This window comes from Triturus cristatus, chromosome 1_2 (assembly GCF_964204655.1).
Source record: "Triturus cristatus chromosome 1_2, aTriCri1.1, whole genome shotgun sequence".
NCBI lineage: Eukaryota > Metazoa > Chordata > Amphibia > Caudata > Salamandridae > Triturus > Triturus cristatus.
The window spans coordinates 1190058368-1190081056 of NC_140580.1; the positions used below are offsets into that span (position 1 = coordinate 1190058368).

A 22689-nucleotide genomic window follows, 5' to 3' on the forward strand; every position below is an offset into this window, starting at 1 on the left:
CATTTGCAAGGCAGCCACATGGTCTACCACGCATACCTTCACTAAACACTATTGTGTTGACGTGCAGGCCAAACAACAGGCCTCCGTGGGCCAGGCTGTCCTAAAAACTTTATTTCAAACTGCTGCAACGGATACAGGCGACCACCGCTAAGGGGAGCACTGCTGTATAATCTATCCTCAGTGTGTGATCTGCAGCTCATATGCCTCGAACGGAATATGCTACTTACCAGTATGCATCTGTTCTTGGCATGTAGAGCTGCAGAGTCACACACGCCCGCCCGCCTCCCCGGGACCTGTATCTGTTCCAGCATCCGTCTTACTTAGACATTACACATGGACATCCTTTCTTTCTTTTCTATATACTCCATCTTTTCCCAACATGGCGAAAAACAATCTGCCGATGGAGTGGATGCCCATGCGCACTGTTGTCCAGGGGAGGAGTCACCAACCTCGTGACCAAAGGCTTCTCCGAAGACAACAACAACCTGCAATCATCCGAGCCCAACACCAGATGGCGATCTTATCCTCAGTGTGTGACTCTGCAGCTCTACATGCCAAGAACAGATGCATACTGGTAAGTAGCATATTCCTTCTTTACTGTTGTCATTCAAAGGATATTAACTCATTAACAGCAAAGCTTCAAGACATTGTCTGTTACCTTCTCCATTTACAAACTTCCGGGTTATCCTTCACTTCCATAAGACTGAACCTAGTGGCGGTCGCTGCATATCTCCAAAACCAAGAACAATCTTTTGTATTCAGTATTTTTGTCATTAAAGTTTTTCTAGAGGGTCTCAAAAGAGTTATTCCACCTAGAGTTCCTCCAACACCAGCATGAAACCTCAATGTTGTGTTAATAAGGTTGATGGGCGTACCCCAAGGCTCCTCCCTCAGCCCAACGTTGCTCAACATCTACATGACACCGCTCACCCAAGTCGCACGACGGCACGACCTCAACATCATCTCCTACGCTGACGACACCAAGCTGATCCTCTTCCCTCACCAAAGACCCCCGCACCGCCAAAACCAACCTCCACGAAGGCCGACTGAAGCTGAACTCGGACAAGACGGAGGTCCTCATCCTCGGATCCACCCCCTCGGCCTGGGACGACTCCTGGTGGCCGACTGCACTAGGAGCACCCCCTACACCCACCGACCACGCACGCAACCTAGGGGTCATCCCCGACTCCACTCTTTCCATGAGGAAGCAGGTCAACGCAGTCTCCTCCTCCTGCTTCAACACCCTCCACATGCTTCGCAGGATCTTCAAGTGGATCCCCACCGAAACCAGGACGGTCACCCAGGCCCTCGTCAGCAGTAGACTGGACTACGGAAACGCACTCTACGCAGGAGCCCTGGCCAAACTCCTGAAACGCCTCCAACGCATCCAGAACGCCTCCGCACGCCTGATGCTCGACATCCCTCACCGCAGTCCCTTCACACTCCACCTGAGAGACCTGCACTGGCTCCCCATCAACAAGAGGATAACCTTCAAACTCCCTACCCACGCACATAAGGCACTCCACAACACCGGACCAGCGTACCTCAACAGCCGACTCAGCCTCTACACCCCCACCCGCCAGCTCCGCAGACCGCGCCCTAGCCACCGTCCCCCGCATCCGAAGAGTGACCGCCGGTGGCAGATCATTCTCCCACCTCGCCGCCAAGACATGGAACACCCTCCCCACCCGCCTGCGCTGCGGCAGACCGAAGACCTTCTAACCTTCAGGAGACTTCTCAAGACCTGGCTCTTCGACCAGTAGCAGCCTATCGCCCCCCCCCAAGCCTCCCCCGCCCCTCCTCCAGCGCCTTGAAACCCTCACGGGTATGTAATGCGCTTTATAAATGTTATGATTGATTGATTGATTGATAGGCCCTCTATTGGAACCTTTACACTCATGTCCTCTACAGTACATGTCTTGGAAGGTTACTTTTCTCATTGCAGTCACGTGACTCAGACGTGTAGGTGAGCTTCAGTCATGAACTTGAGAAGAAGCATTCTTTCAGCTTCGTAGACAAAGTGGTACTGCCTACCAACCCTACAGTTCTTCCAAAAGTGGTCTCACAGATCCACTTTGATCAGTCTATTGAATTGCCAGTATTCTTTCCAAAGCCTGACTCAGTTGCGGACAAATCTTTACATACACTAGATGTCAAAAGAGCCCTCATGTATATTCACAGAACTCAATCGTTCAGGAAAATACAACTATTTGTTGCATTTTCAAAATTACATGAAGGGAGGGCCATCTCTAAAGTAACCATTTCACGTTGGATTGTAAAATGCATCCAAACGTGTCATGCTAAAAGAACTCCACCTATCCCTCCAAAGGCGCTCACTACTAGAAAGAAGGGAGCGTCTACGGCCGTTCTAGGTAGTATACCCATGGCTGACATATGTAAGGAAGCTACATGGACTACACCGCACACATTTACAAAACATTACTGTGTAGATGTTATGGCTCGTCAACAAGCCAATGTGGACCCAGCGGTTTTACGAACATTAGTTTAATCAAACCCAACCCACACAGTCTTTACAGTCTATGCTGTGCATATGCATCTATAGCCACACATGCCATCAAAGGGAAAGTGTTACTTCCCCATTAAGCATCTGTTTGTGGCATGTAGTGCTGTAGATTCACATGCGCCCACCCTCCTCCCTGGACACCTGTGTTGGTTGCGATTATCTACATTAAACATTACTTTATTTTTGCACGGTCCTCTCACTAGGGTACATCATCCATCACACTCCAAGGTGGGTGAGGATGGAGTGGGAATGATGATGTATCTTAGTGACATGACCATGCAAAAACAACCTAACAGCGGAGTCAAGGACCATGTGCGTTGCAAGCAAGAGGAGTCACTACAGTTTGTTACTTGAAAGACTTTGTAGAAGAAAAGCAACTTTCACACTTACGACCCCAACACTAGTTGCAGACATATGCTAAGCATGTGAATCTACAGCACTACATGCCACAAACAGATGCTTACTGGCTAAGTAACATTTTCCTTTTTCTCACCCTTCTGCAGTTCTCCACACCTTGTTCAGGTGAGAGAGAGAATCCGAATAAACGGACAACCAATTGGGAAAGAGCTCTTTAGCAAGTACTTTTGGCAGGTCTACAACCGTCTAGAGGAGACTCAGGTAAGACTTTCTGCCAGGGATTTCTTACAGACGCTTTAGAACCAACCAGAGGTGACTCTGGTGAAGACTCTTTGGGCTTGAAATTAGCGTATTGGGCGCTTTGTGAGGGAGTCCCAGGTAGGGGCGCTTTGTGAGGGAGTCCCAGGTAGGGGCGCTTTGTGAGGGAGTCCCAGGTAGGGGCGCTTTGTGAGGGAGTCCCAGGTAGGGGCGCTTTGTGAGGGAGTCCCAGGTAGGGGCGCTTTGTGAGGGAGTCCCAGGTAGGGGCGCTTTGTGAGGGAGGCCCAGGTAGGGGCACTTTGAAAGGGAGGCAGGTGTTAAATTTGCTGCCATCACTGAAGGGTAGTGCTGTGGCTGGAGCTGTTGATTCAGTATGGAGTTTGAAGGGGTGATGGTGGTAACATTCTTTCAGGACCCACTTTGCAATATCTCTAGCAGTGGCATGGAGTATTGGGATAAAACCCGCCTGCACACAGAGCTGACCCCCTGGGGTTGGGTGGAAAGGGTACCTATGGTGTAGTTCTTTCTTTCCAGTTTCTGTGCTTCAGTGCAGGGGTCATGCAGGTGCTCGTGCGTTAATTTTGACCCCACTCCTTTGTCTGCAGGATCCATGCCGTGCCAGCATGCCAGCTTATTTCCGCTTTCTCACCATCATGGCCTTCCATGTGTTTTTGCAGGAAAAGGTGAGTTGCTGTTCACGGTTTGTGCCGCCTTCACCACAGCTTGTCCTACCGGTCTCCTTATCAAAACCCCTCACTCTCTACTCTTCCTGACCTTTTCATTGAGTAGGGTTGGGTGACTAGTTCCTCCCTGCTGGCGGAGTTTGCAGACTTTTGCCCACTCTGCATTCTGCGTGGAATTTTAAGTCCTGGCAGAACTATGACAGTTGCATGGCAGAGTTGTTTTCTCGCACATCTCTCGAATGTTGGCAACGAGAATTAGTAGCCCCTCGCATGATTTTTGGGCACTACGCCTGCCAGCTAGATTTCCCAACGCGTGCGGTCGCGACTGTTCACGTTGAGAAAGCTGCCGCTCGAGTAGAAAGAAGCAGCGCGCTCTAATGTGGCGCATGGTGAAGGTCTCACTGATTTTACCGCTTGAGAAGTGAGACGTATCCAATCCTGCCAGCTCGCAGAACTCTGCGGAATCTCGCTGAGTTGTTATGTAACTCTCCACGTTACACCCGCCCTTAGCATTGAGACGGCTGTTGTGCTTTGAAGCTCACTCTGATTTTCATTTTTTTGTCCTAGGTGGATCTGGCGGTTGTGGAGGTCGGCATCGGTGGAGCCTATGACTGCACCAACATCATCCGGTATTGAACCTTGTACCTTCTCTGCACACGCTTCGGTCCCCGTCCATCAATGTGACGATGTAGACTCTTTCCTGTCACTAGCAGCAGAACACCGATGTCCCTCCTACTTCCTTTGTTTATTGAGTCCTCATGTTGATTGAATATTTTTTAGGACTAGGCTGAACAAGTAAAATGAAGAGGAAGGTTTGTCATTACCCAGCTTTAACTAATCTCTCCAGACACCCTGATGCAGCTACTCATAGTTAAAAGTGGGCTGCAACCCTTAGTCCTCTTTAAATGGAGCTGGGCAAGCCGCAATGCTCGCGCCAGATAGGAGTCTACCTGGGCCTATGGCCCTCCTGAGCTCCTGATGTAAAGTTGATCTTTAATGTGGTGTCCCAACAATATTAAAAACTGGACCAATGGGTCTATGCCAGCCAGGCCTTTGGCTACTAACGTGCAGCCAAGTAGAATGCGTGATTTTCACTGAAGCTCATCACTTCAACATCAAAGGCCACCCTCTGGTCTGATGGTGGTTCAGAGAACGTCATAGGTTGGATAGTGCTTGTTAGCACATGGAAGCACGCTTGTGCTAAGAGCTTTCCAGTGCATGTTTACCCAATGATGGATTCGTACAGCCATCCGGTTAGCCGAGCTCCTCCCTGCCACACAAGATGAGTAGCATTGAGGCCAATTTATTCTCCCCTACTTTTGTGTCCTTCCCAAGCACTTGCACATTCCTTGATATCTTGTGCCCTTCCCGGATCTGCTGAGTAGGTGAACCAGTCCCTGACAAAATTGTCTCCGATTGTCCAAGATACCTTGATATCAAACCACTTATGGAATGTGTTGTTGACTTTGTTGCTGACTGGTCGTTCCACGCAGCTTTGACTGTCCTCTTCAGTCTCGGCTATACGCTGCGGGGTCCCTCTAGGATGAGTGTGGTCCCCACTGCTATGCAACCTTTGTGGCTCTGTTGGCTGTGTTCATCCAGCCGCATGGGTTTAACATTTGTATCTATGCTGACACCCCGATCATACTAAAGATCTCAGACGCACTTAATGACAGGTTAAATCGAAGGTCGGCTCTTCGATCACTGCAGATACTACTTCTTTTGTTTCTTTTTTTTTTTTTTTTTTTTGGGAACAAAGTGCTGTTCTTGGAAGCATTCATGTGGATTCTGCTAGATTATTGAAAGACAGTATCTGCACAGAATGGCCTCAAAGCTGTGCTTCTAGCCCTGATCCACCTATAAAAAGGGCTGCCCCAGAGCTGTCGCAGCCCTGAAAGCCTCTGCTCTGGAAAAGCCTAAAGCGGAGAGCTTGAACCTTCACACGGAAACACCATCTCGACCCCAAGAGCATGGACTTGCTCTGCTTGAAATAGTCTTTGAAGTCCACCTCGACACCACCAAAACAACACTGGCAGCTTTATCTAAAGGAAAGTAAGATGTACACAGACCCAGTTTGGGGACCCATTTTAGCTTGTCCACTTCGCACTGCCTGGTCCCTCAGCAACAAAATGTCTCTTTACTTTCAAGGAGAAAATCTTGGAAGAGCTCAGGATCTTTTCTATCCATAAAAATGGTGAGCCTCTGGAGCCAGGTCAACCACCAGCCGTCATCTGCACAGTGCCTGTCCCATGCAACACTGTTCACACACTGCGATGCTTGCCCTACTGAGATTCTCCCACGCCCCTATTAGGACTAGATTCCAAGAGACGATTTAGACAACCTTGGCATGATTGGGTTGTGTGAGAAGTTGGCCTGATGTATGATGTCACTAATTCTAGTGTACAACTTGTATCAGTCCAAACAACCCTTATGGTGATTGGTTGTAAAGTCAACCTTCTAGACCAGCTATCCTAGTGGTAGCATGGACAAGAGCCGTCTTAGGCTAAACTCTGTATGGCATGTGAAGCCAGCTGTGATACCATATATAATCCCTTGAATACCAAATGAAAGGACACCACAACAGATATATTATAAAAATAGAATGTATTTATTCTAGTCAAAATACCCTCAGCACTCTTTTTGAGATTCGAGGTAAGTACAACACAGTCTTATTTAAGCATACATAAGTCACACAGGTAAGTAATAGTTAGGCCCTAGAGGCCACGCAAACCATATACTAAGTGCTATAAGAACCACTGTCACGAACATAGGTTAGGCCTAGGCCTAGGGAATCGCTGGGGCTACACTATCCTATCAGTTGCTAGGCAGTGGGAGGCCCACGGGATTCAGGTGCAGAGTGGAAACACTCACGCGTAATGCGTAAAAAGTTGATAGAAATAGTAGTATTTAGAAATTAAGAGTTTTAGGACACTTCGGAAGGAACTGGGAGTTAGAGACTCGGAAACTAGACCCTAGGATAGTCAATACCCTTGTGAGCACCGGAGTACTCAAGTTACCTAGCCCACGGGTGCATAGGTGTGAGCTTGCGTCGGGTTTTGTCGTCGACTCCTATGGATGCCTGAAGGAAAGTTGCTGACAGGCAGTCAGTGAAGAGTGTCCGGTGGATTCCAAGGATGGAATCAAGAAGGAGAATACCTGCAAGTAGAGGGGACAGAGTCTAGGTCACCAGCCAGGAAGGAACCAGGCGATGTCGTGAAGATGCAGGTGAAGAGGTGAAGCTTGTCCCACCAGCCACGGGTACCAGGAGACATCGAGGACGGCCAGAACCAGGAGGCGAGCTGTCCCACGAGGGCTCTTGCTGTCGGCGGCGTCTATGTCGAGTTGGGACACAACAATGCTTGGCAAGCGCAACCAACGCAGAATGAAGGATTCGCTTCTGTTGCAGACCAGGAAGGCCGAGGTGCTTCTCTTTCACAGGGAAGCAAGGGCCAGTCTGGAGGAGCCAAACCAGCGGTGGAAAGTCACAGGTTCGTCGTCGCTGAGGTAACTAGCCAACAGGCAAGCAACCGGACAGACGCGTCGAGCAGGAAAATGCAGAAGGGCCCCACGCAGAACTTGTGGAGGGCTGATCTTCGGTGCAGATGGTGCTCGGGGTTGGGGCTTCTCAATCCCCAGAGCACAACTTCGAGGATGCCTCAGAAGCTGCGCTGGAAGCAAGTAGCCAATTTTTCCAGGTAGCCGGTCCCACGTCTCTCGTTGCCTCCACGGATCTCAGCTTTGCTGTGTATGTGGATCAGGGTCGGAGAAGTGTGGAAGTCAAGGCGCTGGTCGGGCTCTGCAGTCAGTTCCTCGTAGAACGTTGAGCAAAGCAAACGGCAGGTCGCTTGATGGTGCCTGTTTGCACAGGGTGGCCACTCCTTGGCCACAAGGGAGATTCTTCAGTCTTCTTCTTTCGATGAATGTCGAAGGTCCAGAGTTTCTGTTCAAGTTGCAGGTTCAGGATAATCTAATCTCCTGGGGCCCAGCTACCACTCTTATACTAATCTGGGGGGCTGGGTTACCTGCTAGGTCCCTCCTATGGGTGGGACCAGGGAGGGGGGTGGTTACACCCCCTTCCCTTTGTCCAGTTTCGCGCCAGGACTGGGGCTGGAGTGCCCCAGCACCGGTTTGAACTGGACTATGCAGTGGACCCTTTGTGTGCCCCAGGCAGTGTCTCGTTTCATTCATCCCTCCCTGCCCCAATACACTAAGGCCTGTCTAGGGTGGTACTAGCACCTCCCAAGGCAGGAAACCTATTGTCCAAGCCTCCCTCGCTGGAAGGACTCCCAGCAGCAGGAGGTCAGACTTGTGTCTGTGGCAGCAGCATCCATTTTGTGATGCTGGGGCTCTGGTTAACTTTAACCGGGTAAGTAGGTTTCAACATGTCTTCTCCCTCTAGAAGGGGGGAATACTATCCTCATCCCCACAAATGGTGTGGGGGTATTATTCCTAAGAGTTAGACACCTTACACGACATGTTTTGATAAAGCCAAACCATAGTTACCATAACCGTTTAAGATTATAAGGCACTTTAAGAGTATATGGTAGGCTATATCATAGAACAGCTATAAGGACATGGTTCCGAAAGCTGCAGACAGGCTCAGCTCATGCTAGAGCACCATCTCACATGTTACCAAGCACTCTGCCTTCAGGATTGTTAAGGCCTGCCATAGGAGTGGCTGATAGGTTACCCATGTGTCTATATATAAAGTAGGTATAGGAATACTACACCTAAGCAAGGGGTGATTACACGACCTTGCCCCAGCTGAGTGATCAGCCAGTTGTGTCATAATGGAAGGCCAGCCAGGGGTGGCATAATACATGCTGCAGCCCCTGGTAGGCCTAGGGTACACCTATGCCCTGGGTACCTAAGGTACACTGTACAGGGCCCTAGAAGGTGATCCTTACCAATTGGGTTATGTACCTAAAGTACATAGTATGAATTTAGAGAGAGAACAGCTGGGCTGTGGGTCTGATTAGCAGGCCCACAGCCACATCTAAGTCGAAAACCAGTGAAGCAAAAGCAAAAAGTGGGGGTGAACATAGAAAGCAGACCCTACTCTCCTACAGGTGGTATCGTCTGGTGGAGATCACAATCACCCAGCGTGCCGCAGACTATCACAAGCTGAAAACTCTCCTGGCAGAAGAGGGCTGCCTCACTGAGATGCTGTCTAAAAGGAATTGATTGGTTCAGATGTGCTAAATCATGCTTGAATGCTTGGCTGAATTTCGAGGACCAGAACCAGGGTTGTCACATTGAGGCTTGAAAAGAAGAGGACTGTTCCCTCGGGACTCCGTATATATCGAGGCCATGAGACGCCATGTTCCCTCGGGACTCTCTATATCTCTATATCGATGCCATGAGTCGCCATGTTCGCTTGGGACTCCGTATACATCGAGGCCATGAATTGCCATGTTCCCTCGGGGCTCAGTGTATATGGAGGCCATGAGTCGCCATGTTTCCTCGGGGTTCAGTATATATCGCGGCCATGAGTCAATGTTTCCTCGGGGTTCAGTATATATTGCGGCCATGAGTCGCCATGTTTCCTCGGGGTTCAGTATATATCGCGGCCATGAGTCGCCATGTTCGCTCGGGTCTCCGTATAAATCGAGGCCATCGCCATGTTCGCTCTGGCTCAAACTCACATACGAGGCTACTGGGCAGGGTACAGAGGTGGCCCCTCTGCCTGACGAGGAAAGCAAGCAGATTGATGCTGACACGAGGGCTGCTCTGGGTGCTGCCGCACAGTGATAGATTTGGATCGGTTGTAATACTGTTTCGATAGGACTCGTACCACTAAGAAGAGATGGTGCAGTTAGTGAAACACCTTCTAGAGCTTGCAGGGAGGGGAGCTCGTCCAGGGGCAGAAAACCCTCTCCATTGCACATATGCAGTTTCCCCTTAATGCAGATGACCCTGCCTTCTGAGAAACAAGCATTCGCCTCAGACGGAAGTTGTTTTTTAATGAAAATCACTGTTCGAGTTATGTGTGCTGTAAATACATATGCTTTGCATACTCCTGCCATCTAGTGTTTGGTCCGGATGTTTGCAAGTTGTTTTTCTTCTAAGAAGTCTTTTCCAGTCACAAGGTAAGGTGACTCCTCCTTTCGGTGATAGTGTGCATGGGCATCGACTACATTGTTAGGTTTTTTTCTGCCATCGGGTTTGGACATGTATTTCTGCGCTCTGATTCAAAACCATTAATCAGGATACCTTCTGTTTGCAATTCACTCTACCCTTGTTGGTATTGTTTTCGATTGCGGTACCATCTTCTACGTGTCGAACTTCTGAAAACCTTCATTATCCATAGAAAACTCTAACCGCGGCCTTTGGGCCTACCTCCTCTCCTTTTCCCTCGAAGATCCTGCATCGAGTCTTCTGCCGATGGAACAGACCCCATTCCAACTCTGTCCTAGGTGCCATTCCGAATACCTGTGCACTGATTTTCAGAAGATGTGTAACCTTTGGTTCGAGGCATATGAGCAGCAGATTATACACTGTGCATAGATCGCCATCTGGTGTTGGGCCCGGATGTTTGCAGTTTGTTTTTCTTCTTGGACAGTCTTTGGAAGTCACGAGTTCGGTGACTCCTCCTTCGGTCCGTACTGCGCATGGGCTTCGGCTCCATCCTCAGATTGTTTTTTCCGCCATCGGGCTCGGATGTAATACTTCGTGCTCCGGCTTTGAACCCTTCCAGTTCGACCTTCGAAGAAAAATCCTCGTCCATCGAGATTCTTCAGACGAAAATCGGCTTCTTCATCTCTCTCTTCGGCACTTCCTCGATTCCAGGCAGCGGCCTTCGGGCCTATCTCGACTCCGGTCTCGGCCGATGGAAAGGACTCCCTTCAAGAAGTGCCCAAAATGTGGGTCTAAATTTCCCCACACCGATCTCCATCAGGTGTGCAACCTCTGCCTCTCTCCCGAACACTAGGCCCGAGACTGCCCCGCCTGCAACTCTTTTCGATCGAAAAAGACTATTCGGGATCGAAGAGCTAGACGCACCATGGCGCACTCATCGACCTCTGCTCCACCTGACATCTTGGGAGAAGACACCGGAGCTTCGGGACAGCAGCACACCGAACAGGAGGACGACGTCGTCAGCACTTCCGAGGCCGACAACTCTGACGTTGAGGAGATCACACCGGCGCAGAGGGCCGTGAGTACTCTACCCACTCCCGCGCCCATACCGAAAGAGACTCCGGTTACCCCTTCGCCTCCGGGCCTAGGGAAAACCAAGCATACCACTTCCATCACCCCACCTTCGGGCCCGGTGAAAAAGCATCACAAGTCTCCTGGCGGCTCGGGCTCGAGCCAGCCTCCTAGCGGCGCCGAAAAACACCCTTCGGCACCGAAGAAAACAAGCTCCATTCCGAAGCCATCGGTGTCGAAACCTGGCCTCTCGGTGCCGACCAAACATAAGTCCCTCTGCACCGACGCTTCCGTGTCGAAGCCTGCCTCGGTGCCGAACAAAAAATCAGAGGCCCCGAGAAAGCATGGCACGGATAAACCAACGAAGCCCTCGGTTCCGAAAACATAGGCACCGATAGAGGAATCGGTGCCGGAGGAGCTTTTCACGCCAGATCCTCTTCAAAAGACTTTAACAAAGGATCCAAAGACTGGACATTTAACTTTGTCTTCCAAGAAAAGACATTTAGACAAGCCAACTCCTCCTCCACCAAAACGGAAGGACTCTGCCACATCCCCATTCAGAGTACCCTCCCCACCACCCCCACCACCTCCACCTCCTCCATCTCCGCCCCCACCTTCTCCACCCTTGCCTCATCGCTCTCCAACCCCGTCTCCAGACCCTGATGACCAAGGGGATCCATACTATGATCCAACAGATGCCCCACTGGACCCCACTCCACCGGGAACACCAGACCTATGGGAGGATTATCACAATCCAGACGTCCCAGATGTGCCTCAGGATGATCTTTATCCATCCAGGCCGTCTCCACCAGAGGACTCCCTGGGGTTCCACCACCTCTTACAACGGGCGGCACATTATCATGGGGTGGAGTTACACAGTGATCCAGTTGAGGAAGACTTCCTACTTGACACTGACATCGCAGATAAATCTACTGCCATACTACCCATGCTTAAAGGGGTGACCAAAAATGCGGCAGAGGTTTTCAAAGACCCCGTCAGAGCTAGGGTCTTAAACCCCAGAATAGAGAAATAATATAAGGCAGCCCCCACAGATCCTGCCTATATTAAAGGACCTGCACCCTTAGACTCATTAGTGGTATCCACAGCTAGGAAGCGATCCAATTCTCAGTCATCGGGTGAAGCTCCGCCACCCGATAAGGAGTCCAAGCTCTTAGACGCGTCAGGCAAACGCACTGCCTCGCAAACTGCCAATATGTGGCGCATCGCTCACAGAAAGTACCTCCGATTTGTGGTGGACAGCCAACATTATCAGTTCAAGGTTCTCCCCTTCGGGGTCACAACCGCACCACGGGTGTTTACCAAATGCCTGGCAGTAGTGGCGGCACACCTCAGAAGACAGAACATTCACGTCTTCCCCTATCTGGACGACTGGCTCATAAAAGCCGCGTCCTACCACCAGTGTGTGCAGCATACAAACACTACCATTCAACTACTCCACCAGCTAGGCTTCATGGTGAACCACCTAAAGTCCCACTTGATACCGTCTCACACAAAACAATACCTCGGTGCCACTATAGACACCTCAAAAGCCATAGCGTATCCCAACTCAGCCAGAATCGCAAGTATACAAGCCTTGCGCCAAAGATTCCTTCTTCAGCACACTCTCCCAGCAAGAGTGTTCATGAAACTAATAGGGAGGATGGCATCTTGCATCTTCATAGTGCCTCATGCAAGACTTCACATGCGTCCACTCCAAGAGTGCCTAGCACGCCAGTGGAACCAGGCCCAGGGACAGCTGACGGATCTGGTGTTGGTGGACGGTCGCACCCATCGCTCTCTGCAGTGGTGGAATACCACAAACCTTTCCAAAGGGCGACCGTTCCTGGACCCGGTTCCTCAGGTGATTCTAACAGACATATCGCTCTCCGGCTGGGGAGCGCACCTATTACACCTCACAGTGCAAGGTGTATGGACGCCACAACAGAGGTTACTCCACATCAACCATCTGGAGTTAGTGGCGATCTTTCTAGCCCTGAAATCGTTTCAGAAACAAATCTCAGCCAAGGCAGTCCTCATTCGCACAGACAATATGACTGCAATGTATTATATTCAAAAACAGGGGGGGGACACTCTCCCCAGCTCTCTCGCTTAGCACAGAGCATATGGAGATGGGCCATCCCACAAAAAATCTTTCTTCTGGCACAACACGTCCCAGGTATACAAACCACCATGGCAGATCTGCTCAGCAGACAAACGCAGCAAATGCACGAATGGGAACTGCATCCACGAGTTCTTCACCCATTCTTTCACAAGTGGGGGCATCCTCAGATAGACCTCTTCGCCACCCACGAAAACAAAAAATGCCCAAACTTCGCCGCCAGATACCCACACCCATTGTCCAAAGGCAATGCGATATGGATGAACTGGTCAGGCAAATTTGCATACGCCTTTCCACCTCTCCCGCTAATTCCATTAGTGGTAAGGAAGCTACAACAGCACTCCCTCACACTCATTCTGGTAGCTCCAACATGGGCCAGGCAGCCGTGGTACACCACACTACTACAGCTCTCGGTGGTACCACATCAAAAACTGCACCTGTCCCCATGCCTCCTAACCCAGAACCATGGAGAAATCAGGCACCCGGACCCAGCTCAGCTCAACCTTGCGATCTGGCTCCTGAAATCTTAGAATTTGGATACCTTAACCTTCCCCCTGATTGCGTGAACATTATCAAGGAAGCCAGACGTCCTACCACTCGAGCATGCTATGCCGCAAAGTGGAAGAGATTTGTTGTTTACTGCCGTAACAATACAATCAACCCTTTAGATGTATCCATACAGCACATCATATGCTATCTGCTCCATCTTCAAAGGTGTAACCTGGCGTACTCATCCATCCGTCTACACCTAGCAGCAATTGCTGCTTACCTGCAAAACACACAGCATTTATCACTTTTCAGAGTACCTGCTATTAAAGCCTTCATGGAAGGCCTTAAAAGAGTAATTCCGCCCAGGGCACCACCCTCACCTGTGTGGAATCTAAACGTAGTTCTTACAAGGCTAATGGGTTCGCCTTTCGAACCAATGCATAAATGTGAGCTACAGTTCCTTACTTGGAAAACAGCTTTCCTCGTAGCTATCACTTCCCTTAGAAGGGTTAGCGAGATACAAACGTTCACTATACAAGAACCCTTTTTACAGATACATCACAGCAAGGTGATACTTCGCACAAATCCAAAATTTCTGCCCAAGGTCATTTCCCCTTCCATCTCAATCAATCGGTGGAATTACCGTTTTTTTTTCTCGCAACCTCAATCTGTTGCGGAAAGGGCTCTACATACACTTGATGTTAAAAGGGCTTTACTTTACTACATACAAAGAACGCAACCTTTCAGAAAGACTAAACAGTTGTTTGTCTCCTTCTCTCCACCGCATAAAGGCAACCCCATCTCTAAATCAGGGATAGCTAGGTGGATTGTAAAGTGCATACAAATTTGCTATCACAAAGCAAAAAGAACATTATCTGTTCCACCTAAAGCCCACTCTACAAGAAAGATAGGGGCTTCTATGGCTTTTCTAGGGAACATACCCTTAGATGACATCTGCAAAGCAGCCACATGGTCAACACCGCACACCTTCACAAAACATTACTGTGTAGACGTGCACTCCAAACAACAAGCTAATGTGGGCCAGGCTGTACTAAAGACACTGTTTCAAACCACTGCAACGGATACCGGTGGTCGCCGCTAGGGTTGGGTACTGCTATATAATCTATGCACAGTGTATAATCTGCAGCTCATATGCCTCAAACGGAATATGCTACTTACCAGTAGGCATCTGTTCTTGGCATGTAGAGCTGCAGATCTATACACGCCCACCCGCCTCCCCGGCTACCTGTATCAGTTCCAGTCTATCTTATTTAGATACAACACACATGGTTTCTTACTATTATCACTACGCTCCATCTTTTCCCTGCTGGCGAAAAACAATCTGAGGATGGAGCCGAAGCCCATGCGCAGTACGGACCGAAGGAGGAGTCACCGAACTCGTGACTTCCAAAGACTGTCCAAGAAGAAAAACAAACTGCAAACATCCGGGCCCAACACCAGATGGCGATCTATGCACAGTGTATAGATCTGCAGCTCTACATGCCAAGAACAGATGCATACTGTTAAGTAGCATATTCCTTTCTCTCCGGAACATGTAGACTGCGACACATGTCGGTCGTTCCATTCCAAAAAGACTCTCAGAAACCGGCGTGCTCAACGCAGAGTCATGCAGTGACAGACTATCGAGGAGACTTCCGATATCTTCGGCGATTGTGTCGAGCAGTATGAGACCAGGACTCTGATTCAGAGTTGGAGGTTGAGCTAGAGTCCCACGAAGTTCCATCTGGACAGTGTGCGGTGAGTAACAAAGCTGCTTTGCCCACCAAACCCACTCCTACCAAGCCAAAGGCTATTGGGCAACCACTGCCATCATGCCATGGGAGGAACCGAGACTGATTCCAAAGCTTCGCCTACTGGCTCGACACCAAAACAAAGTCAAGCCTTCCTTTTCAGGTTCGTACCGAGATGACACTCCCTCGATTCTGAAGCATTCGGCATCGAAAGATATAAAAAAGCCAAATCCAGCTCGGTGCCGAATATTTCAGATCCGAAAGACAAAGATGGTCCTTTTGAAGCCACCAGAGACGATTCTGGAGAAGATGCAGCACAAACTGGATCATAAACAGAAGATAATCCACATTAACCTTAGAACTGGATACATTAGCACTACACCAGTGATACCACATCCAAACACACATTTGCAATGCAATCTGTCTTGCCTTTGGGACCTTGTATGTATTTAGCTATGCAGCACAGTAGCCTGGGTGCTGAAACATCTACAGTTCTTTAACATGGAGGGAAAGTAAGCACCAAACTGCGTGACAAGCCAGGTATGGGAATGCATGGAGAGACATTTTGTCTTTCAGCGGGAAATGGTTTAGTTTCAATATAAAATCAGGGCCTTTGGTGGTCATATCCCTGAAAATACAAGATTTGAAAAAAATATTATTCTCTACGGGTGCTTGTGGAAGACTATTTCTATGGACTGGAATCTAGAGAATGCTAAAGTGGTTCTGGTATTGTACTGACCTCTGCTGGTCGTTTTCTATCAAAGTTAAATAGAGGCAGTTGCCAGAAAAATAAGTCCCTCAGCAGAAGGCAATTCTGGTATTTTACTGACCTCTACTGGTCGTTGTCTATCGAGAGCTGAATAGAGGCAGTTAAACAGAATAAAAGTCCCTAAGCGTAAGCAGACCAGCCTTAGGGCTGATCTCCAGAGCCCACAAAGTACATGCACACAAGTATTTACTAAAGTATATACAAGAGGTCTCGAATGCTCGACCTAAAAGGAAGATGCACACCAAGTATAGAATACCTCTGAAGAAGAAAAAGGACATAGCGACTAGTCCTAATAATATTCCAACAGGTAGTTCACCCTCTTCACAGGTACCTGTCATACCAGCTTCAGACCCTTAACATATTACACCTCCAGGGTCTCCAGACGTAGATCCAGATATAGCTGATAATGAAGACAATGATGATCAGCTACCTATTGATCCACCAGGAGGCTTGATCCTGATCTGTATCCAGCCAAAGCTTCCACTCCTGATGACGCATATCAAGAGTTAATTGCCAGAGCAGCCACTTATCATGTGGTCACTCTACATAACGAAGACCCAGAAGAAGATTTCCTGTTTGAATCTTTAGGAAATACACACAGAATGTCTCCCGTTTGCTAATGTTAAAGAGCATGATGAGGCATGCAGATGACATGTTTAAGGATCCTGTTGGCTCACGAATACTAACACCTAGGGTCGATTTAAAAAAAAAAAAAATATATATATATATATATATATATATATCCAAGAAAGAAGTGACTCAAACAGATAGATTCACCAAAGAACAAAAATATATTTCCACTACAACGTTTCAGCTTCCGCCTTCCTCAGGTAGTACAAGATGGTTTGCTCTGTGGCTGCACAGATGACAGCTGAATTTTCAAAAAGCATCATGAGTGAAGATTCCATTTGGAATGTGGAATCAATGCAGTCCAGAGAGCTCTTGAGATATGCAGTAATCAGGTTGTGTTGTCAGTAATGTTCAGTCCATCTGGATGCAGTGATTTTAAACGGTACATCCAGAAGTTTTCCCTGGAGTCCAGTAGTTCTTCCTTTGAAACATGTTCCACGGGGAAAATCTTCAAATCTGATAGTGAATGATCCACAAGGTTAAAATGATTGGCTACAGGCTGGTCAATTTTCTTATTAATTATTGCAGATTTGTGGTTCCTGAATCGTGTACGGAGGTCATTCACTGTTTGGCCTACATATTGCTTTTTACAGCTTTGCCGTTGGCACTGAATCACATAAATAATGCATGTTGAGCGACATGTAAGATGCTGCCTTATTGCATAGGTCCTTCTCGTAACAGAACTAGTTGCAGATGATGTTTGTAAAAGATATTCACACGTGATGCACCTTTTAGAGTCACAGCAATGAACCCCTGCATTTGTTACAGCTTGCTTGAGTTCAGCTCTCACAATAAGAGATCGTAAATTTGGAGCTCTGCGGTAAGCAATGACTGGTGGTTTTGGAAAAACCTTTTGCAATTTTTCACAAGTGGACAGTAAGGGAAATGTTTTTTGCATTATATTTCTGTAGTTAGGAGCTGATGGATGATAGTCCACTACAAATGGAGTTCTGTCACTTTTGTTTCTGCCGTTGGTATTCGAAATAAGTGCTTCTCTGGGTATCTGCAAAGACTTGTCAATTTGTTGCTGTATGATATGCAGAGGATAGCCTCGCCTTTTAAATAATGTAGCAAGCTCCTGTAGATGGTCTTTACAGGTTTCCTCATTGCTGCAGATGCGTCTTATTCTGAGTGCTTGGCTGTAGATGATGCTCAGTTTAGTGTGGTGTGGGTGACATGAAGTCCAGTTTAGATACAAATGAGCATCTGTAGGCTTGTGGTACAGATCAGTTGTAATTTTGTGTTCATGAATGGTGAGTAGCACATCCAGAAAAGGGAGATGAGGATTCTGTTTAGTATTGCTGCTGGTAAATTTGATGGTAGGATGGATATTGTTGATATAAGCTGTAAATTGTTCCAATGTTCTACTTCCTGAATTCCATATTATAAATATGTCATCAATGTATCGTAGCCATACCAGTGGTTTGATGCTAGAAGTAGCAAGTATACAGTTCTCTAGTTTGCCCATGAAGATATTTGCATAGGATGGAGCCATCCGAGTACCCATGGAAGTCCCTTGTATCTGCAGATAGTGTTTTCCTTTGAATGTAAAATTGTTGGATTTAAGGATAACTCTTGCAAAGTTGGTAAGCACATTTGTTGATGGCTTTTTCACAGTTCTTTTATTAAGAGCTTCAGATAATGCCATAAGCCCATCCTCATGTGGTATATTGGTGTATAATGATGTAACATCAAATGTAGCCAGAAGAGTATCATCATCAAATGTGTAGGTTTGGTTTAATTTTTCAATAATCTGAAGGAAGTGACTGGTATCTTTAACAAATGATGGAAGTTCCTGTACAATGGGCTGGAGGTGCAGGTCGACAAATAAAGATAGTCTCTCAGTGGCTGTGTCATTGCCAGAGATGATGGGACGGCCAGGATTGTTCATTTTGTGAATTTTGGGAAGCATATAAAATCTCCCAGGTCTTGGTTTGGGATGAACAAGTATATCTGCTGTTGTTTCATCAATGAGGTTTAAGCTCCTGTATCTTACAACCATGTTCTTAATTTCTTTGTTCAAGTCTTCTGTGGGATCAGTTTCTAAAGGTTTGTAAGTGTTGGTATCCATTAGTTGTCTCATTCCCTCCTCAATATAATCACTTACTTTCATGGCAACCACTGCACCACCTTTGTCTGCCGGTTTTATAATGACATCCATTCTCTGTTGAAGGAGGTGGAGAGCTTTTCTTTCTTCTCGGGTGATGTTATCAAAAATCCTTTTAGGTGTTGATTCCTTGATGAGTTTCTTGATGGATAAAATGTATGTATCAAGGACAGGATTTCTACCACATTGAGGAGTCCATGATTTGGGATGGCGGAACTTCTTAAATGGATCTGGATGGTAGCTTGGCAGATCAACATTAGAATTATTGTAAAAGTATTCTGCAAGTCTGCATCTTCTCTCAAAGGTTTTTAGGTCTCTCATCATGTTGGCAGTATTATGGTCCTTCGGTACAGGACAGAAATAGAGGCCTTTGCTCAAGAGGTTCAATTCGCCTGGTGATAGGAGCCCTCCAGTTAAGTCAATAACTGGGTCGGATGTCTGCAAGGATTGTAGCTGACTGGTGCTATGCAGCCTTTTTTGTCTTATAAATCTTCTATTCTTTTTATGCTGTTTACTCACAGGGCTTTCACTGACAAGAAAATCTCCCAAAACAGAATGATTTATGAAGTGGTGAGTTGGAAGAGGAGGTATATGAAATCTTAACATATCTCTTTTTAGTTTTGCAGATTTAATTTCAATAGCTTTCCTGGCAGTCATCTTTTTTACTACTGCAATCCTCTGTAGTATGTGTGCCACTTCAGAGTCACTTTTTGTGTTCTTTAAAAGTTCCAGTTCTTTTTGTAGCTTGGCTTTAAGCATCTGCATTTTTTGAATGGTTACTTTAATAGATACCAATAGTAGGGCCATTGATGAATTATGCAGTAAAATATTCCATGTAGCGGACCATTCACAACTAGTTAGTTTAAAAGGAGGCTTAGACTTAACCTCCAACCCCATAGGATAGATGTTAAGTTTTTTATAGATTTGTAAATGTGCTATTGTAAATTGGCACTTACTGATTTTCTCCTGGATGAACAGCGCATATCTAGGATGTAGATTTGTTCTTGACATGGTGGTTGCTTCTGGCTTGAGTATCGGATCCAGGAAGGATACAGGTTTGTAATCCCAAAAACAGTATACTTGAAGATGAAGGATCACAAGAAAACAACAGCCAGCCAGGGCAAAAATCTGGATCCCAAAGGATACAATGAGTCACAAAGAAATAAAATATCCAAGAAAGAAGTGACTCAAACAGATAGATTCACCAAAGAACAAAAATATATTTCCACTACAACGTTTCAGCTTCCGCCTTCCTCAGGTAGTACAAGACCTGGGAGATTTTATATGCTTCCCAAAATTCACAAAATGAACAATCCTGGCCGTCCCATCATCTCTTCCAACTCACCACTTCATAAATCATTCTGTTTTGGGAGATTTTCTTGTCAGTGAAAGCCCTGTGAGTAAACAGCATAAAAAGAATAGAAGATTTATAAGACAAAAAAGGCTGCATAGCACCAGTCAGCTACAATCCTTGCAGACATCCGACCCAGTTATTGACTTAACTGGAGGGCTCCTATCACCAGGCGAATTGAACCTCTTGAGCAAAGGCCTCTATTTCTGTCCTGTACCGAAGGACCATAATACTGCCAACATGATGAGAGACCTAAAAACCTTTGAGAGAAGATGCAGACTTGCAGAATACTTTTACAATAATTCTAATGTTGATCTGCCAAGCTACCATCCAGATCCATTTAAGAAGTTCCGCCATCCCAAATCATGGACTCCTCAATGTGGTAGAAATCCTGTCCTTGATACATACATTTTATCCATCAAGAAACTCATCAAGGAATCAACACCTAAAAGGATTTTTGATAACATCACCCGAGAAGAAAGAAAAGCTCTCCACCTCCTTCAACAGAGAATGGATGTCATTATAAAACCGGCAGACAAAGGTGGTGCAGTGGTTGCCATGAAAGTAAGTGATTATATTGAGGAGGGAATGAGACAACTAATGGATACCAACACTTACAAACCTTTAGAAACTGATCCCACAGAAGACTTGAACAAAGAAATTAAGAACATGGTTGTAAGATACAGGAGCTTAAACCTCATTGATGAAACAACAGCAGATATACTTGTTCATCCCAAACCAAGACCTGGGAGATTTTATATGCTTCCCAAAATTCACAAAATGAACAATCCTGGCCGTCCCATCATCTCTGGCAATGACACAGCCACTGAGAGACTATCTTTATTTGTCGACCTGCACCTCCAGCCCATTGTACAGGAACTTCCATCATTTGTTAAAGATACCAGTCACTTCCTTCAGATTATTGAAAAATTAAACCAAACCTACACATTTGATGATGATACTCTTCTGGCTACATTTGATGTTACATCATTATACACCAATATACCACATGAGGATGGGCTTATGGCATTATCTGAAGCTCTTAATAAAAGAACTGTGAAAAAGCCATCAACAAATGTGCTTACCAACTTTGCAAGAGTTATCCTTAAATCCAACAATTTTACATTCAAAGGAAAACACTATCTGCAGATACAAGGGACTTCCATGGGTACTCGGATGGCTCCATCCTATGCAAATATCTTCATGGGCAAACTAGAGAACTGTATACTTGCTACTTCTAGCATCAAACCACTGGTATGGCTACGATACATTGATGACATATTTATAATATGGAATTCAGGAAGTAGAACATTGGAACAATTTACAGCTTATATCAACAATATCCATCCTACCATCAAATTTACCAGCAGCAATACTAAACAGAATCCTCATCTCCCTTTTCTGGATGTGCTACTCACCATTCATGAACACAAAATTACAACTGATCTGTACCACAAGCCTACAGATGCTCATTTGTATCTAAACTGGACTTCATGTCACCCACACCACACTAAACTGAGCATCATCTACAGCCAAGCACTCAGAATAAGACGCATCTGCAGCAATGAGGAAACCTGTAAAGACCATCTACAGGAGCTTGCTACATTATTTAAAAGGCGAGGCTATCCTCTGCATATCATACAGCAACAAATTGACAAGTCTTTGCAGATACCCAGAGAAGCACTTATTTCGAATACCAACGGCAGAAACAAAAGTGACAGAACTCCATTTGTAGTGGACTATCATCCATCAGCTCCTAACTACAGAAATATAATGCAAAAAACATTTCCCTTACTGTCCACTTGTGAAAAATTGCAAAAGGTTTTTCCAAAACCACCAGTCATTGCTTACCGCAGAGCTCCAAATTTACGATCTCTTATTGTGAGAGCTGAACTCAAGCAAGCTGTAACAAATGCAGGGGTTCATTGCTGTGACTCTAAAAGGTGCATCACGTGTGAATATCTTTTACAAACATCATCTGCAACTAGTTCTGTTACGAGAAGGACCTATGCAATAAGGCAGCATCTTACATGTCGCTCAACATGCATTATTTATGTGATTCAGTGCCAACGGCAAAGCTGTAAAAAGCAATATGTAGGCCAAACAGTGAATGACCTCCGTACACGATTCAGGAACCACAAATCTGCAATAATTAATAAGAAAATTGACCAGCCTGTAGCCAATCATTTTAACCTTGTGGATCATTCACTATCAGATTTGAAGATTTTCCCCGTGGAACATGTTTCAAAGGAAGAACTACTGGACTCCAGGGAAAACTTCTGGATGTACCGTTTAAAATCACTGCATCCAGATGGACTGAACATTACTGACAACACAACCTGATTACTGCATATCTCAAGAGCTCTCTGGACTGCATTGATTCCACATTCCAAATGGAATCTTCACTCATGATGCTTTTTGAAAATTCAGCTGTCATCTGTGCAGCCACAGAGCAAACCATCTTGTACTACCTGAGGAAGGCGGAAGCTGAAACGTTGTAGT

At 46.6% G+C, this 22689-nt stretch overlaps 1 protein-coding gene across 2 annotated transcripts in view; it reads left to right on the top strand.

The window, feature by feature from the left end:
* Nucleotides 1-22689, top strand: part of FPGS (folylpolyglutamate synthase) — a 353517-nt gene that overhangs the window by 102155 nt on the left and 228673 nt on the right. The window contains exons 5-7 of one of the 2 annotated variants that reach the window (XM_085614139.1): nt 3028-3142; nt 3745-3822; nt 4390-4451. The exons of the other annotated variant lie outside the window; for it this stretch is intronic. Of the exons in view, the coding sequence (XP_085470265.1) occupies nt 3028-3142; nt 3745-3822; nt 4390-4451 (255 nt within the window). The remainder of the gene's footprint in view (nt 1-3027; nt 3143-3744; nt 3823-4389; nt 4452-22689) is intronic. 2 annotated transcript variants of the gene reach the window in all.